Genomic DNA, 19,159 nt, shown 5'->3' with positions numbered 1-19,159 from the left:
CCAAATGAATAATATTAAAGAGCAGATGACATCAATGACCCAGTGTATCACCACTCAACAAATCAGATAAGCGAGACTTTGAAAATGATGAATCAAACAAATGAGAAGGTGAAAGAAGTGGACGCCACTACCCAAAAGGTGAAGAAGAAAGTACAAAAATTGGAAAAGAAGCAAGTTTCTACAGAAGAGCAGCTGCTACAATTACAAATGGAAAAGGCTAATATGATCCTTCGCTTTCAGGACATGCCAGAGACTAAGGGAGAGAATCTGAAGGAAATGATGAGTTAAATACTGGCCCCAGTGACAGAGATGAAGGCGGAATTTTTGCTAAGCGAAATGGATGTGGCCTATAGGTTATATTCAGGATACATAAAGAAAAATAATCTGCCTGGGGAAATTGTCGTAAGATTCTCAAAGAGGCATGTAAGGGATGCAATCCTGAAAGCAGTATCTGAAGCACCCCTAAGGGCTGGGGAGAGTGTTATCAGAGTACTGAAGGATATTTCATTTGAAATAAGACAAATTCAAATGAAATTCAATTGGACATAGATGGCTAATTCCAGAAGATGTCACCTTCAAAATTAAGGATAAAAAAGAAAAGATTGACTCTGTTCTGAAAGCGAGAGAATTTTTAAGAGTCCAGCTGGGAGGGCCAGAGGAGGAAGAAAAAGAAGGGGACAGCAAGTCCAGTGGCGAGCTGGACTCGGGTTCTTCCGGAGAGGACTCTCTGTCAGAGAAAGGGGCAGCAGCTCCTAAAAGTCCTTATAAGTTGCGGAAGAGATTGGACAAGAAGAAGTGAAGGCTGAAGGACTCTGAATTGTGCCTTTGAAAAAATTTGAATTGAGATGCTTTGGGGTATTCCCTTATATTAGTTAAATTTAAGATTTGGGAAAAGTTAACAGAATACGTGACTCAGTTTGTAATGTGATTAATATGATTAAGACTAGATGTGTATTCAAGTTGATTAGAAGATCTCCTCTCTTGGGTTTTTAGTCAGTAGTGGGTATCTTTTCTTTATCCCCTGAATGTAGTCATCTGTAGTCTTGTTATATCTTGTTCCATCGTTGATTGTTTTGTCTGTCTCTTTTATCCTATCTCCATTTCTTGTGTTTTAATTTCTATATTGGCTGTAGAAGTATTCAATTCAGTGATCTGCAGGGCAGAAAGTTGCATAGTAGCCCACTTCTCCGCAGCAGAGGCAGAGCCCCTGGCACATCCGCTGATTGCGCACGGGTTCTTTCAGCTTGGGATGAGGGGTCCTCGGTATAACCCCTGGGGTCTTCAGGTACACTTTCAGTGCAGTCAACTTAATCACCTGGAGGTGGTTCTCTGCATTTCCCGCTTCTCTCACCCAGGCCGCCAAGGATATCGGGTTCACGTTGCGTAGGACAGCTTCCCAAATCTGATGGTTCAGCCCTAGCCAATACTGTTTCAGAAACACGGGTTCGGGCCATCCTTGGATCTTGGCCACATGCATCTTGAACTCATCGGAGTATTCACGCACTGAACGACTCCCTTGCTTCAGGGCCCGTAGAGCGGTTCAGGTTTTCTCCCCCTCCATGGGGTCTTCATACTGCCTTCTCAAAGCCCAAATAAATACTTGCACCTCGCACAGTTCCAGCCCATGTAGGAAAAACACTAGCTTGTCAGGGTTGCCGTCGAAGGTGGCATCCAGTAGCTCCTTGGGACGGTCAAATCTGGGTACAGGGGGCCCAGCTGGCACCCCGGGTGGTGGAGCGGGTGGCCTGGTGGGAACCCTAGGCCCCCCTGGGTACTGACACCAACGTTAGCGGTGCCGGTCCAGAGGGAGCTAGTTGCCCGGGAGGAGGCTGCTGTGCCGGCGGAGCCACTGGTGCATCCGGTTGCTGCAGTCATAGCTCATGCTGAACTGTAGTGGCCACCAGCCGAGGGATATCCAGCATCAACTCATGCATCTCACGCCGCATCTCTTCTTGTTGGGCTAATAGCTGGCATTTCACTAATTCCAGCCGATCCTCGCCTGCCCCTCCATACTTCCCGGAGTCATATCCACTCTCGTAGTAGGAAAGGTAGCCGTAGCGGCTGGCACCCCCCGGCCGGGGGGGAGTGATCCATAACTCTTGGGTGTCGGTGGAGAAGCGAGCCCATGAGTAGGGATCCCGCCAGGGCTTCTCATACCTGAGCCCTCCACTTGCACCAGTCGTAGCAGGGATCTGTGCTGTTGTGGTCAGAACCTGTTCCGTGGTAGTGACCAGGACACCCCTGCCATCCTCGTCACCCATGCTGGGGTACGGGGTTGGGGATTAAGGAGTGATTAAGGAGTTTCACTTGAGGTGGCACCCCTCCAGGCCGCTGGTGTGCGATTCGCCTTCCCGGTGCTCGGGGAGAGCGTCTACCATCGCTGCTTCGTAAACCGGAAGTTCCAACAGGGGCCGGTTTTCAGGCAGGGCAAACTGAGTGAAGTACCAAGGTCAGGCTAGTAGATAGGACACAGCAGGAGAAGTGAAAGCTAACATTCTAGAACATGAAGATGCTCACCCAGTGGCCTCCTTCCCCCCTCCATATACAATGGCAGCATGGCGGACAATGTCTATCATTAAGCCTGGCCTATACAAGGAGCCAAACAGCAGGCCAGGGAAGAGACTTGGGAAGAGAGAAGGAGGGACAAGGTGTGGTTAACTCCCTCCCCTCTCTGTGTCCGAGGCTTTGGTGTAGTGGTTAAGTGCGTGGTGTAGTGGTTAAGTGGTGTAGTGGTTAAGTGCGCGGACTCTAATCTGGGAGAACTGGGTTTGATTCCTCACTCCTCCACTTGCACCTGCTGGATGATCTTGGGCAAGCCATAGTTCTGGCACAGCTGTTATTGAAAAAGAGCAGTTTCTGTCAGAGCTCTTTCAGCCCCACCTACCTCACAGTGTGTCTGTTGTGGGGAGGGGAAGGAGACTCCATTGGGTAGTGAAGGGTGGGGTATAAATCCAATCTCTTCTTCTTTGCTGGCCTTGGGGCTGAGCTGGAACCACAAAGGTGGACAGTCACAGAACCTTCTGTGTCTCAACAGTGATACTGTGATGTCACTTGCAGTTTTAGAAGTGGAAGTGACATTATGTTGTTGACCAGCACTCTCCACATTTCCCAGAGATTTGGGAAATTCATAGAGCATTGTGCAATGTCATGACAGCACTTCCAGTTCTGAAATGGGAAGTGATGTTACCACTTTGCCCATGTTGATTTTAAAGTCTGTGCCCCCATTTTGCTGGCAACCCTATCCAGTCAGTGGAATTTATTGAGCATCTTGATGGAAGAGTTCTAGAGAATTGGAAAGCTCACACGCTGTTGTCTGTCACTTGGGTTGGTTCTAATAAACGGCTGAGTTCTTGGTTTTTAACCTTTTGAGTTGTTACGCTAAACAAAAGCCCAGAGACGGCCCTCGTCTTTTCCGCTGAAGCAAAACAATAGCTTTTCCATTGCTGCAATTTTCTCAGCATGTTTGAATTTTTGGCAGTGCAAATGCAATGGAAGTTTCCACAGTAGGAGTACTTTACTGTGGCATTTTGGGGATGAATGTAAGGAGGGAGGAAGCCTCCAGACTTTGCTGGGCAGAGCAGAAGGAAACAGGCAACTATAATGCCCAGCCTAATCACATGCCTCAGCTCACTTTGGACTACACCATTTCTAAATGCAAACATTTGATTTATTTCCTTATGTTGTTAAAAAAAAAAATCCCAGCTCTCTGTGACATAAAAATACAGGGTATGTTGGTAGACTGAAGCTAGTCCCCCTCCCTCCCCCAGTAACCAGGATTCTAAAGCAGAATTTAATCCAGGTTAAGAGACCCAGCTGGGAAGGTAGAATGGTGTATTATAGCGTGATCTCATCAGATCTCAGAAGTTCATCTGGGTTGTTGCTTTGATGAGAGACCACCAAAGAAGACTTTGCAGAAGAAGGCAATGGCAAACCACCTGTGCTTAATCATTTACCCTGAAAACCCTGTGGGTTTGCCATAAATCGGCTGCAACTTGTTGGCACTTTACACATGCACAAGAGACCCAGCTAGTAAAAGGAAAGCTAACTCCAGGTAACTCACATGCCTCCATTCATACATCACTGATAGCTGGAGTTAATTTCTAGCCAGGACTCATTCATCATGCTCCATTCAAGGGACAGGGATCAGAGCGCACGTGTGAATCTGGTGTATAAACTGGGCTCATGCACATCAACCGCTGGCCATCAGAATGTGGTGATATGTTAGGTTTCCAGTTTGAGCATATGAAGCTTTATTTTTACCAGGTGCCTCCCAACATGGTTTTTCTGAAGTGGGGGACAGCGGTGCTTTGGGGTCTTGAGTGGAGGGTGGGATTCTTGCCCAGTGCCTGCTCCCAGTCATCTGACCGAGGATACCAGGAATTGAACGTGGGACCTTCTATGTGCAAGGCTGGTGCTTTATGACTGAGCCAAGGAGGAGCCAGACCATAGTGAGCTGACTGCTCTGATAGGCAGTGGCTGTCCAGGGTCTCAGGAATAGGTCTTCTCCCATCACCAACTTCATCCTTTTAACTGGAGATTCTGGGAATTGAACCCTGGACCTCAGTACAAAGCAGATGCTCTCCTGCTGAGCCACAGTTGCTCCCCATGAATGTGAAAACATGAAGCTGCCGTATTATGAATCAGGCTATTGGTCTATCAAGGTCAGTCTTGCCCAATATTTCCTCTAAGCTCCACAGTGTTGTGAGCAGAAATTCTACCTCGTAAGCGAAATAAGCTAGTAGCATTAAAGTTGTGAGCAAGTCTACGTATGACTAACGCGTAAATCACTTTTTTAGAACATCACTTCCATAATCTTTTAAAATCTTAGAGTAAGTTATTTTAAATTACATTTAAACTATATTTTAAGAATAATTTAAACATTATAATAGAAAACAGAATTAAGTCAAATTTCATCCACCCCATTCCACTATATTGGTAGACCTGGTCTCCAGAGAAGAGGTCTACCCACCCCTTTCCACTATATTGGTAGACCTGGCCTTGGACTCTCACCCTGTGCTGAGCCTTAGAAAACATACCAGCACTTAGGGGGAGAATAACTCTTTCAGTCTACTTTGTTTTTTTAAAGTGAAATATAACAAGCAACATTACAGGTCAAGTATAACAGAGGAGGAACAATCACTGTCAGAACCGTGCCTAACCTAACAAACAGGAAGCTTCTTAAATGTTATCAAACTGCCCAAACTACTTATTTATTCAAATATTTATATCCCATTTTTCCCTGTGAGTCAAGGCAGCTTACAAATCATACTGAAAAGCATAATAGGGGTGTGCAAATAATGTTTTTTTTTCCTCCTGGCTCCATTGTAGCCTATGGTGACCATTATAATCAATGGGCCCCATAGGCTATAATGGAGAATGGATCTGGGGTTCTGGGGGGCTGTTTTTTTTAGGTAGAGGCACCAAATTTGCATCATAACTGCTGGTGCCTCTCCTCACACACACACCCCAAGTTACAAAAAGACTGGACCAGAGGGTCCAATCCTATGAGCCCCAGAAGGAGGTGCCCACATCCTCCCTTGTTTTCAATGGAGGGGAAAATGCCTTGTGGGTTGAAGCAGTAATCTCTGTGCTGCCTGTTAAAATTTTGTGTGCCAGCACTCCCTAGTTTAGGTTAGAGGGAACTATAGTTCTTGTCTACTCTGACTGGCAGAGTCTCTCCAGGATCTCAGGTGGAGGTCTTTTCACATTACAACTTACATGATCCTTTAAACTGGTGATGGGAGGGACTGAGTCTATGCTCTGCTTCTCTCCACATCATAAGCCAGTTTGTCCAAGAACCTTTAGTTTCAGATGGTTAATTTTACTCCCTCTGACTAGTTCACTTCTGTGGTCTTAGGTACTGGTATCAGGGCATCTGTTCAAATGAGGTAGTGATGGAGAGCAACCTTGAGAAGCCACTACTTAAATAAAGTGTTGCAACCCATGTCTGTTTGCTCACATCTTTGGCTCATGGATGCTTTTCTCTCATCCTCTTTCTCCTTGTCCAGGCAAAAGCTTCACATTGACCATCACAGTCTTCACAAACCCCACCCAAGTAGCAACCTATCATCGAGCCATTAAAGTGACTGTTGACGGACCACGGGAGCCGAGAAGTAAGTGGCATCTTTGTTTGAAAAATGTGCACAGCTGGTGTGTGTGTGTCCTCAGATTAATTCATGTGCATTGTGGGTGTCCTTTTAGCACAAAGGCATGGCCAGGTTTGGTGGCACCTGGATCTACAGCTACCCTTGTGGCAGCCATGTGTTCAAGGGTTTCTCATGTCCCTGGGTCTGGGAACAGGCCCTTTTGCAGAAGATCTTAGCTGACAGGCAGGTTCGTACAGGAGCAGGTGGTCTCTGGCCCTGACCATTTAGAACTTTAAAGGCAAAACCCAAGAGTTGGAATCATTCCTGGAAACTAATCAGAGTCTGCTGTTGTAAGACTGGAAGGATGCATCATCTGTAATCTACACCAATCAGCAATCTTGCTTCTGCATGCTGAATCCTCTGAAGTTACCGAGCATCTTCAAAGATCAACATAGTGACTGAGAGTCCCCACTGTCATAGTAGGATTCCCAAACTACAAAGACCAGAAGTGGGTTGCTGTGTCTTTACATGATCTACTTTTCTTTTTACTGGAATCTATAGCTTGGATCCTGCCAAAGATTCATGCTGATGAAAAGATTTCTGTCAGCAGAGTTGCATTTCCCCATATCTCCTCCTCCTGCAGCCCAAAATGCTGCTTCTGCAGGATGGGGGGACACCCTAGATTCCCCCTAGGAACAGCATGAAGGAGGTGTTAGAGGTTTGCCACGGGGAGGGGGAATCCAGCCCCGCCCCCATGCGATCCACTGATGTGTGGTAAATTTACAAAGGAATAGTGCACACCCTTGAGGTCCCTCAACAGTTAAGCCCTCGCTAATTTACCCCCATCTCTAATCGTAAATTAGCAACCCTATTTGGGTGGAAAGGTGACCTAGAATGTTTTTAATATAATTAAAATAAATGAGGGTGGCAAGTGACTTGTATCGATTGCTAAAGCAGTATACTGGAGCCACTCACACACACAGCAGGGGCATTCCCGGGAGGTATGCAAGAAAACATTTACTTTACTTTGCAAGCTAATGGAAAGGGGAAAGTGAGAGCATGACCATGATGATGCGCCAGGATCCATGGAATGTTCAGAGTCAGTTAAGGGTGGGGAGGGAAATTTATCCTGATCAAGCTCCTGGCAACTTGGAGAATCCTGGAAAGAGATGGCTTTAGGGGGAGGGGATTTCCAAATTGTTTCCTCCTCCTCCCAGCCCCTCCATCTCCATGGCTTCTCCCAGGACTTCCAGCTTGTCTCAAGTGATTCTGTGTGTGCTCTTGCTCAAGATGCATCTTGTCGGTACACAGTGATGTCTTCGTCACCCAGCCTCCTTTGCCAACATCCCAGCAGAGTGCGGTCCCATCAGCGATCCCCTGGAAACCAGCCATCTTTTACGCAGTCCTCCACCTCTCTACCCTACGCCGCACTGGCTTGCTTAGCATAATTGTTAATGTAGCCCAAATTCAAACTGTGACTCATCCCTACTCCTCTTGTGTGTTTCGACACATGACGGAAATTAAAGATCTGCATCGATAGGCTGATGACTCGTCGTATGTGGGTTTAGCTTTTTAATTGGATGAGTTTCAGTTGGTTTGAGATTGCGGCCGGCCCAGCTTAGTGCTGGGTTCTTCGTATGCCAAAAAAAGAATAGGGTCACCACCACCACCACCACCAGCTTCTCATATGGCCTGAAATTTTGCAACAGGCATTTGAAGGCAGCAGCAAGTGGCTACAACAGCTGCATCCTGTCGACAAGGGATCTGGCAATCCTGTGTGGTCGCAGTTGGTGGTTCACGCACATGTCTATGCATTGCTATGCTCCTTTCCCCTCAATGCCCGGCAGGTGTGAGTGTGAACTTGGCTGCCCTGGAAAACCACTACATGTTCCTTTCACAAAGTTGTGACAGTTTTGATGCATGGCAACTACTTTGCACATGCAGGGCAGCACCTGTTACTCGCAATGGCCCAGCGAGAAGCATCTTTGTGTGATTTATTGATATATTTAAATACTTTAATACCCCACTTCCTCCAAGCCCCACTGGGGATGAAAAGTGGCTTTTGAAGTCATTCTCCCTGCCTTCATTTTATCCTTGCAACAGCTAACCTGTGATGTAGGTTAGGCTGCGAGACAGAAAGACTGGCCCAAGGTCATTCAGCAAGCTTTCAAGGCAGAGTGGGGATTTGAACCTGGGCCTCCCGGACCCTAGTGCAGCCCTCGAATGACTATGCTGCTCTGACTTTTAGCATGGACAGGGCTTGTTGAATCTTGCTTTTGAGTTAAAATCCATGTGGGCCTCCTCAGAACGCCAGATCCAGAGCTCCAAGTTTCTAGTTCTCATGAAAATAGAGCAAAAGAACTGAAAATTAGCAGGATGTTTTTTTGGGGGGGGAGTTGGCAGAAGACAAAATCAAAACACAGAAACAGGATTCCAAGGTTCTCTCTCCCAGTTTCCTCTCCTCTTTTGTTTCGCTCCATTTCCTGCCCTAACCCTCCATTTCCCACAAATCTTTGAACCTGCCCCTAATACATTTGCATAATTCTTCCCCTCTTTCTCTCTTGCAAGTTATGTTCTAGCATTCAGGAAGTAACAAGGATAGTTAGCATTTATGTAATGTTTCTGGAATTATTCAAAACACTTCATGTGTATTTTTTCACTACTGCCTACTCCAACCTTGTAAGGTAGACCAGCCGTATTATCCCCATACTGCCGACTGGGGAATGAGAGCAGGGGCATGCCTTAAGCCAACCTTTCCCCTGCTGTGGCCACCAACTTTGGAACTCATCCTTCTTACAACTCTTTAAATGTGCCTCTGGCTGGGATACAGCCATGCTGCAAAACACTCCACCCACCAACTTCTGTATTACAGTCGTTATGCCAATAAAGGTTAATTGGAATTGGTATTACAGTCTTTTGCTAAAAGGACAGGCTTCTTTTTCCTGGTTAGTTGGAAACCATAATATCTACTTGTTCTAAAACCGTTGAAGGCACAGGAGGCCTAGCTAGAGGAAAGTTTACCTCTATGGCTAGCCTGGCCCTTGGGATGTTAAGTGAGGACACATCCTGGAATGCAGAGGCAGTTAAAGGTTATTCTGTTGCCCCAAGTGAGGTACACCCACCCCTTCCTGGGCCTGAGGCACAGCTGCCTGGGGTCCAAGCCAAGCCAAGCCAAGCCTCTTCAGTGCTGCTCAGGATGGACACCAGTCACTACCTCCCCCCTGGTACAGCTGGCTGGGAAGCACCCTCATTGCGCCTCCCATTGGGTGGCTTGGCCGGGGAATCAGCTCAGTTGGGGTACCAAAGTCCTCTACTTCTGCTATGCCTTGGAAAGGATGTTTGGGAGCGGCATATCCCCGCCTCTCCCCCCCCCCCCCCCCGGCCAATATCTCCTCAACTTGCAGGTGACCTCTTCTAGTCTGTATTTCGACAAGATTAATTTATCCGGAGTACAATAAGGCGACAGTTAAGTTTGGAGTAGTGGTTAAGTGCGCGGACTCTAATCTGGGAGAACGGGTTTGATTCCCCACTCCTCCACTTGCACCTGGCTGGATGACCTTGGGCAAGCCTTAGTTCTGATAAGAGCTGTTCTTGAAAAAGAGCAGTTTCTGTCAAGAGCTCTCTCAGCCCCACCTACCTCACAGGGTGTCTGTTGTGGGGAGGGGAAGGGAAAGGAGTTTGTAAGCCGCTCTGAGACACCTTTGGGTAGTGAAGGGTGGGGTATAAATCCAATCTCTTCCTCTTCTTCTTCTTGAAGCTAAAAACTGAAACAAGGAAGCCGCATCCCACCAAACTCTTGCTCATTTGTTTGGCTATGTTTATATGCAACTGTGCATGCTAACGTATGTGTGAATGTGGGGGCAGGTGGAGTTCTCATTTCTTCAGGGCAGCAAAAGACTCTCTGTACCCCGAAAGTAAGAACAGTTCTCCTCTGAAGCCACAATAAGGAGGTTCCCAGTGACCTGGAGGGTATCAGGTGACTGCCACTCACCAGCAATGCAGGAGAAGATTGACGTCCTCTCCTTCCCTCACACCACTTCAGACTCATCACACAAGGGGATACGTGTACCTTGCTAAGTTGGGGTGCTAAAATTCCTTGATCTGGCCCTGTAAGGAAAACCAACAGCTCTTATCAGAACTAAGGCTTGCCCAAGGTCATCCAGCCAGGTGCAAGTGGAGGAGTGGGGAATCGAACCCGGTTCTCCCAGATTAGAGTCCGCACACTTAACCACTACACCAAACTGGAGGTTCCCAGTGACCTGCAGGGTATCAGGTGACTGCCACTCACCAGCAATGCAGGAGAAGATTGACGTCCTCTCCTTCCCTCACACCACTTCAGACTCATCACACAAGGGGATACGTGTACCTTGCTAAGTTGGGGTGCTAAAATTCCTTGATCTGGCCCTGTAAGGAAAACCTTCTCCTCACTAGGGATGCTGTGAATTTTTGCATGAACGTGTTTGCATGTCAAACTTACCATGTTCGAAGGTGGTGATCAGGTGTGAATCGATCACTGTACCTGTTCAGTTCATACTGAGCAGCTGTGATTCCACAAATCTCTGCCAAACCAGTTTGCATCGGGTTTTTCCAAAACTGAGCAGGTCAATTCCAACTGGCCAGCAGCCATTAGCATCACAAGGACGAATACCGAAGGGTAGGATTTTATTGGAAAATCAGCATTATTTGATTACTGTTTTATATGATTTCTGAATGATCTAATTGTCTGTCTAAACAGTTGCCTTATGCAGCAAGGAGTAAAAGCACTCAATCAGGTTGTGTGAGAATGCACATGAACAAAAAGCCAATTGCGCTGCACTGCATGGTTGGTAATGAATACAGTGAAACAGCCTGCAGAACACCCTTGAACAGGTCACCAAACTGTTGAACTGATCGCCAAAAAAAGCAGGTCTTTATTCACAGTTGGCAAACAGGACATGAGCCAAACTGGTGGGTGTTCAGGCATCCCTAGTCCTTGCATTTCCTCTCCAGTCCTTCCTACTCATTGGCCAGCATACCTGGCTTGCAGAACCAGCCAAAGTTCCCAAACCCTCCTACTGAGTACTTTTTGTTTAAATAATAGAGAGGAAACAGAGGTGGGGTGGTTGCACCAGGAAGGAGGTGTAGCCAAGAAACTCCTTCTGCCCCAGAGATGAAAGTGGAAAGATACAGGTGGCCACATCTGATGAAAAATTGTGTGTGTGTGTGTGTCTTTCCCCCTTTATCTACAATCAGTCTTGTTAATCGGTTAATTGTGATGATTAATTGAGGCATGTTTCAGTTTCATCCTTCTTGTGGTCCTCAAAGGAAAACATGGATTTAGGTTGCTGAGTAGTAGACGTTAGAACATTAAACATTTGATTATACACCAATGTAACCCAATGGATAGAGTATTTCTTTTGCTTGGTTTGGGCCTGGGTTCAAATCTGGTGCATGGCTGTTTCATACATTTGGAGAGGGGTAGAACGTCTGTTTCATTTTTATTTATACCCTGCTTTGCTCCCCAGTGGGTAGCCAAAGCAGCTTACAACATCATTCTTTCCTCCTCCACTTCATCCTCACAACAACTCTGTGAGGTAGGCTACCCTGAGAGAGAGAGTGACTGGCCCAAGGATACCCCAGTGAGCTTCCATGGCAGGGTGGGGATTTGAACCTGGCACTCCCAGATCCTAGTCTGATACTCTAACCACGACACCACATTGGCTTTCCCTGCTTTGCATGCCCAGAGATTTTGCTTTCAGTCTTTGGCTCTGCCAGTTAAGGGGTAGCAAATGCTAGAGAAGACCCTTCTCTGAAACCATGGAGAGCTGTTGCTGATCAGAGTAACCATACTGAGTTAGATGCACCAAGGGCATGATTGCATCTCTCCATTTGTGCATTCATCCATTTGTGCAATGTGCATGATTGGATCTTGGGGCCTGTTGATTCACTGCAATGAACAAAAAGTCCTGTGGAACATTAAAGACTAAGGTGGCATCAGGCTTTCATGGGGAAAGAGCCTGATTCATCAGAGGAAAGCTTATAGTAATAAAACTGTGCAATTAAAAACAATGAGAAGTTTGTTGGCACTGTAAAAACTAAGACATTATCAGGGCTATTTTTGGGCAGCAACGCACAGGAACAGAGTTCCGGCTGGCTCCCAAGTTGGCCACGCCCAGCAGGAACTAATTAGCATAACAGGCCACACCCAACAGCAGGAACTCATTAGGATTGGCTACGTTAGGGGTGTGTGGCCTAACATGCAAAGGGGTTCCTGCTACAAAAAAAGCCCTGGGTTTTGACCACAAACAAGGTAAACAGAATAACAAGCAAAAGGTGGGTGTGGCTGGATGACCACATTTCTGGTAACATGGGGGTGCGGCCTAATGTGCTAATGAGCTGTGCTGTCAGGGGTGTGGCACAATATGCTAATGAGTTCCTGCTGGACATTATTACTACTACTACTGCTACTACTATTATTAATAATATTATTACTCTATAGCCCTCCTTCCTCATTAAAACTCAGGGCAGATTGCAAATTCAATCAGCCAGCAAAGATGAACTAAGAATGCGGCGGGGCTAGGACTGAAGAACTGGAAAGCAATGGAAGGGAAAAGGAAAGGAAAACTAAGGCAACAAGCAGTCAGTGTAGGCAAAGAACTGTCTAAGGCAAGGGTGGCCAAACTGTGGCTCAGGAGCCACATCCGGCCGGCTCTTTCACGCATATTGTGTGGTTCCTGGCAGGGCAGCTGGGGAAGCGGAGTGGAGGCATGCCCCCCCAACCATAGGTCTTTTCAATAAAAACATTTGTAATTTTTGTTCATGTCATGCGGCTCTCAGACATCTGACGTTTATTCTACGTGGCTCTTACGTTAAGCAAGTTTGGCCACTCCTTGTCTAAAGCATCCATTGCCTAGCCCAGTTTGTTAGTAGTGTCAAGTGCTCATTTCTTGGCAGATGCTGCCCCTCCAGCACTGTGCAGATGAATATAGACATACTTCTAGCACTCTCTGTTTGTGTGGGATATCCTGTTGAATTTTTGATCGTGTGAATTCCCAGTATAGTGCCGTGACTCTCCTGGGTTCAGCTCCCTTCCCCAGTGAAATCCTCAAGCAGAAACTAGATGCATCTTCTCTCTTGTTGTGCCCATGTGGATATGTTCACCATTGCATGTTGCTACCATGCATGGTATGCATTTATTCTGCTCTAACCCTTGGCCCCAGCGGACTTAAAAGTGGTGGGCATCAAAGCTGTTGATGTTTGGGTTAGAAATATACTAGCAAAAAACATGACGTCTCTGTAGTATATTAGAAACAGTTCAAAATGTGCTGCTGCTGTGTGTGAAATGGCAGGTGGAGTGGGGCCATGGCTCACTGGTAGAGCATCAGCTTTGCATGCAGGAGGACCCAGGTTCAGTTTCCAGTTTCAAAAAGGATTGGGTAGTAGGTCATGTGGAAAGACCTTTATCCAAGACTCTGGAGAGCTGTTGCCAGTCTGAGCGGACAGTCCTGACCTTGATATACCAAAGTTCTCCGTTGGTTTAAGGCAGCTCCGAAGGGGATGTGGCTTAGTGGTACAGCATCTGCTTTGCATGCAGAGTCTCAGGTTTAATTCTCCACCGAAGACTCCAGAGAACCTCTGGCAGACCAACGGTCTGCCTCAGTAGAGGACAGCTTTCATGTGCCTCCATGCACATCCATTCATGTCCATGGGCACAAGAAACCAGATGCATCCAGCTCCCACTTCAAACCTTGTTTGGAAAGAGGGTTGAACTGTGGAAGAATGTCAACACTATGCTGGAAATTCTCACTAACAAAAATTCACCAAGACTCTTCCTGCCCAAAGGAAAGAGACAGAATCTGGACAGTGATTTACTAGGAACCACTACTACTACTAGCAAAGAGAGACTGGCCTGATAAACAGGAGTACAGAAGGAAGCGTGTGGCGTATGGGCGGGAGGAAAGATGTTATTACAAAGAAGGCCCGGCTCTGCAAGAAAGAGGTGTGTCCCCATTACTAAACACAGTACAAATGAAAAGGAGATGCAACCAAAAGAGTCCAATCAAAGAGGGTGTGACCCACTCCCAACCCGTGATGAATTGGCGAAGGCAATGTACATAAACACCTAAAGAGAGACAATTACTTTTTTGTGTGGAGCTGGCCACTCCTAATCATTTTATTAAAAAGGTGCTCATAACTTTTTTTTTTTAGAAAGATAACTACATGTGTGATGGAGACAATCATGCTCAGAGAGGCACGTATCACACAGGTATACCTGTCAATGAGCTGGGGGAGGGGGCTGCCTATTGAATGAACAATAAAGTGGAAAACCCATGTGCAGTTGTGCATTCAGACCGTTTAGGGAAAATCAACATATCTCTTCCTCCATTTCTTGCTCTTAAAATGGAGGGGGGCTTCTCCCATATAGTACATTTTTTATATATATTAAGCTTCTTGCCCTTATACATGAAAAGAAAAACTTGAAGTCATCTGGGTACTGAAATCTCACAGCTAAAGGGGCGGATGAACAGATTTCCAGTGCCTTTTGTGCCCTTTGCGCCTGTCTTTCCAGTTCCTCTTCCCTTAGGTTTACCAACTGGCTCCTATTCCCTTTTGCAGAGGTTTGAAAGGCAGACACCAGGAGGCGAAGCTTTTCCTTGTGCGGAGTGAAGCATGAACACCTGCTCCACCTAAGGGAGGGGATTGTGGCCCAGTGGCAGGGCATCTGCTTTGCATGCAGAAGGTCCTGGGTTCAGTCCCTGACATCTCCAGTTAAAAAGGACCGGGCAGGAGGTGGTATGAAAAAACCTCCACCAGAGACTCTGGAGAGCCACCGCTAGTCAGAGCATTTATTTATTTATTTATTTATTTATTTATTTATTTATTTATTTATAATTTCAATTTATAGCCCGCCCTCCCCGCAACGCGGGCTCAGGGCGGCTCACAGACAGGCAAAGCCAACACATAAAACAGATTAAAACCATATAAAAACATCACTACTATGTTACACATAATTACAACCTATTAAGTGCTCTAGATGTTCAAACAAGATCTTCCATAAGGATGACGTCTCGAAGATGGTTCCATGTGGCGCTGTTGTTCTCTCTTCCCAGGGCCAGAAGCTAATGATGGTAAAATAGTGGCGGCTCCTACTCAAAAGCCTGGTGGAAGAGCTCCGTCTTGTAGGCCCTGCGGAACTACACAAGGTCCCGCAGGGCCCAGATCTCCTCCGGGAGCTCATTCCACCAGGTAGGAGCCGGCACTGAAAAAGCTCTGGCCCTGGAAGCAGCCAGCCTGGCCTCCTTGGGGCCTGGAATTGTCAGGAGATGTTGCGTCCGTAGTTCCCGCAGGGGAACATATGGGAAAAGGCGGTCCCTTAGGTATGTTAGACCCTGGCCATATAGGGTTTTAAAGGTAAGAACCAGCACTTTGAAGCGAATCCAGTACGCTGTTGGCAGCCAGTGCAGTGCTTTCAGCACAGGCCGGATGAGTAGTCAAAGTTAAGCTTAGTAGACCCATGGTCTGTCTCAGTATAAAGAATGTGTTCATGCTGCATATCCACCCCTGCCTTTTTTTGTCCATCAGCTGGCCCGCACCTCATTCACTTCTTGTTGCAGCTTTTTGTTTTATGCCAAAGCATCTCCCATTTGTCAAAAATCTCAACCAAAGCAAAGGTGTGCATAAGAGTAGAGTGCTCATTTATTTGCATTAGGGTTTTTGTATAGGGTTCTCAGGCTTGTTTTGCACCTTTTTTTAGAAATTAGAGGTGGTGACACACAATACAACTGTTTGGCTTTCCTCTGTTGTGTGAAGTGCTTGGCAGTCTGCTTAGTAGCTGATGGTGATTATTCTGGCAACTAAAAGCACTTAGAAAACATTCCTGTGAAATGCATAGGTGGCTTTCTCTCTTTTTTTTTTTAAATATCCTCAAAATTAGCACATCCCAAAACTTTTCCAAATGAACGTTGTTTGCAAAACATGCCACGTTATCATTTGCATCGACTGAGTGTGTTTGCAATCAGATGTTCACATAACCCTGCAAACAGGAAGTAATAAAATAGTTGAACTTCCTGAGGTATTTCCTTTATAAGTTTTGTTTGTTTCCAAAGCATCTTTTAAAAAATTTACAAAGATCTTTTGCAAGTAACAACTTTTTTAAAAGCAACCAAGTGTGCCCCAGGAAGCAAACTGAGGTAAGGGTTGCCAGCAGTGTTCCCTCTAAGCTGAGTTGGTGTGAGCTGGCTCACAGTTTTTTAGCCTCCAGCTCACACATTTTTGTCTTCGCTCAGAAAGGAGGGCTCCAGAGGAAACTGACTGATGCAGCAGCCAAACCGCTCGCTCACAACTTTAATGCCGGAAGCTCACAAAGCAGAATTTTTGCTCACAAGACTCCACAGCTTAGAGGGAACATTGGTTGCCAGCACTGCCTTTGTAAATGCCAGTAGGTTTTTGAGGGTTGAGTTTGGGGAGGATGCAACGTCACTTCTGTGTGACGCTCTAGGAATTTCCCATAATATCTGTTGTAAAGACCATAGAGACATGGAGAAATTCCTAGAGCATCACTATGAAGCCCATTTTCAGGACATTTTTTCTCCTGTTTCTCCATTTCTCAAGGATGAGAGATTAGGGCTGCAGACAGGCAGACGGCGAACTTAGTGAGATAGCTGCCACAGGCAGTAGATTTTGGGTGCTACTTCAGGTGACAGAATGGGAAAGATTGGATTTATGGGAGCCATAATCCACTGAGAATATATGGGTGCCCTGTTGTTGCATATAAGGTTGTCTGGAACTCTGGGGTGTAACTGGTGAATCCTGGAAACAAAAGAGTGGATCTTGGCAGATAAGGGAGCATCCTAATCCAATCCAAGTGTAAGATACATCCCACCTACCCACCCACCCCCGAATTCTGTGTTCTTTTCTTAAGATAATTCTTGTGTGTTACTAGGCAGGTTGTAAATAGTTTGAATAAAATAAAAATTACTAAGTAAATCCTTGGTATGGCCCAGTGCGCAACTGAATGCTTGAAGCTGCCTTATATTGAATCATACCATCAGTCCATCAAGGCCTGTAATTGCCTGCTAAAATTGGCTGCAGCTTTCCAGGGGCTGGGGTAGAGGTCTTTCACAATACCTTCTATCTGATTCTTTTAACTGAAGATGCTGGGGATTGAATTTGGGACCTTCTACATGCAAAGCAGAGGCTCTGCTGCTGAGCCACAGCACTCTGAGTGTCCTAACTACAGTTAGATGCTTGGCCTGCATTAGGCGGGAATCAGCCCCAAGAGAGGAGTGGAAACAAAAGGTGCTGCTTATGTGAATAAATGCCAGGAAGCAGGGAGAAGCGGCTCTGAAATGTCTCCTGTTTACTGCTCAAGCAACCCTAGGAATAAAGTCTGTTTTTAATGTTTACTGTTACACTTGGAAAACATGGTTAATGTGGATGTTTTCCCTCCAGCAAGATTTTAAAAAACCCAAAAAAACTGAGGAGCCACACAGGCAGGCTTCTGTTCTGCAGAATGGAACAAAATGATCCCACTTGGCTTTGATTTTCCCTTCTGGGGCAAGGCCCCTTTGGATGTATATCACTCGCCCTATGCTCATTTAGATGAGGTGATTGTGATATTGTTTCAATGTGGCAAATTGCTCCTCTTCGCCTGAGGAGGCTGTTCGGTCCCCCCCCCCTTCCTGCTTACTAGGGACATGGCCAGGGGTGGGGTGGGGAATCCCAAATCTTTTGGCTTCCTACAAAATGCCTTAGATCTTCCACCCAAGCAGGAGGCTCCACATTGGCTTTAGGTGAAACTGGGCGATCTCTCCAGCCCAACTGGGTGTCATCAGTTTTGTCTAAAGCACAGAGAGGTTCTTCGCCATTTCGGACTCGCAGTGGAACACCACAAGAACTGGTACCAGATAATGGCCAAGAGACTCAACTATATGAACTTCTCGGCTTGGACTCTGTTTCTGTTGTGAGCTCACTAGACAGCCTTGGTCAGCACAGTCCTAAGCAGATTTATTTAGAATCAATGCTCCCTCTAAGCTGTGGAGTCCTGTGAGCAAAAATTCTACTTTGTGAGCTACTGGCATTAAAGTTGTGAACGGGCGATTTGGCGACTGCATAAATTAGTTTGCTCTGGAGCCCTCCTTCCTGAGCTGAGACAAGAATGTGTGAGCCAGAGGCTAAGAAACTGTGAGCTAGCTCACACTAACTCAGCTTAGAGGGAACACTGTTCAGAGTTGCATCTTATTTTATTCATTTGGGGTTACTCCCAGGGACAGGCCATAACATAGCAGAAGAGCTACACCTTCCTTGGCAGGCAGAAAGTCTTGGGTTGGAATAGTCTCTAGTCTAAAAAAGGATCTCAGCTAGTGGGAGTTAGCAAAGAAAGAACTTGAGGGGAAACATGAAAACATACCTCAGAGAGTAGGGTTGCCAACTTCGGGTTGCAAAATTGCTGGAGATTTGGGTGTAGAGCCTGGGGAAGGCAGAGTTTGGGTTGGGGGGGGAGCTCAGGGGGGTATTAAGCCATACAGTCCACTAGGGTTGCCAGTCCCCAGGTGGGAGCGAGGGATCCCCCAATTTCACAGGCTCCTGCCCGCCACTGGCCAGCTGGTGAGCAGGGGAAGCCCTGCCCCCCAACAGCTACGACCCCTGTCAAAGTCCCCAATGTGACGACATCACGCAGAAGTGACGTCATCACTCTGGGGATGCCGCACAGCGACACTCTGGTTTTTCGGCAAAACTATAGTTTGAGCCCAGTTTTACCAGTTTGCCCAAAAACCAGAGCACTGCCGTGTGATATCCCCAGGCTGCGGTCACACGGAACATTAGCCACGCTAGAGAGACGGACGATAGGCGGATTTTCCGGGCGCGATCTCACCACCACATCTGGGAAGCGTAGAGCTCCCGTGGCTCCCGCCGAAGACGCGGTACTAGTTTCCAGTAACCGCGGGGCAAGGGCGGGCACCTGATCGTGTTTCCGGTGGAATCCCATGGCATCTGGCGCCTGCCCATGTCCCCTCGCAAAAAGGTTTGTTTTTTCCCAAGTCTCCATGGATGCGCACAAGCACCCAACGGAGCATGCACATACTTTGGTGTAG

At 46.7% G+C, this 19,159-nt stretch overlaps 1 protein-coding gene across 1 annotated transcript in view; it reads left to right on the top strand.

Annotated features, from left to right (window-relative positions):
• Positions 1-19,159, top strand: part of RUNX3 (runt-related transcription factor 3) — a 91,625-nt gene that overhangs the window by 22,948 nt on the left and 49,518 nt on the right. The window contains exon 3 of the mRNA XM_015411620.1: positions 6,009-6,113. Coding sequence (XP_015267106.1) covers positions 6,009-6,113 — 105 coding nt within the window. The remainder of the gene's footprint in view (positions 1-6,008; positions 6,114-19,159) is intronic.

Source organism: Gekko japonicus, unplaced genomic scaffold, assembly GCF_001447785.1.
Source record: "Gekko japonicus isolate JY-2015 unplaced genomic scaffold, Gekko_japonicus_V1.1 scaffold62, whole genome shotgun sequence".
NCBI lineage: Eukaryota > Metazoa > Chordata > Lepidosauria > Squamata > Gekkonidae > Gekko > Gekko japonicus.
The sequence above is the reverse complement of the archived record's forward strand: the minus strand, read 5'-3'. Positions and strand labels throughout refer to the sequence as shown.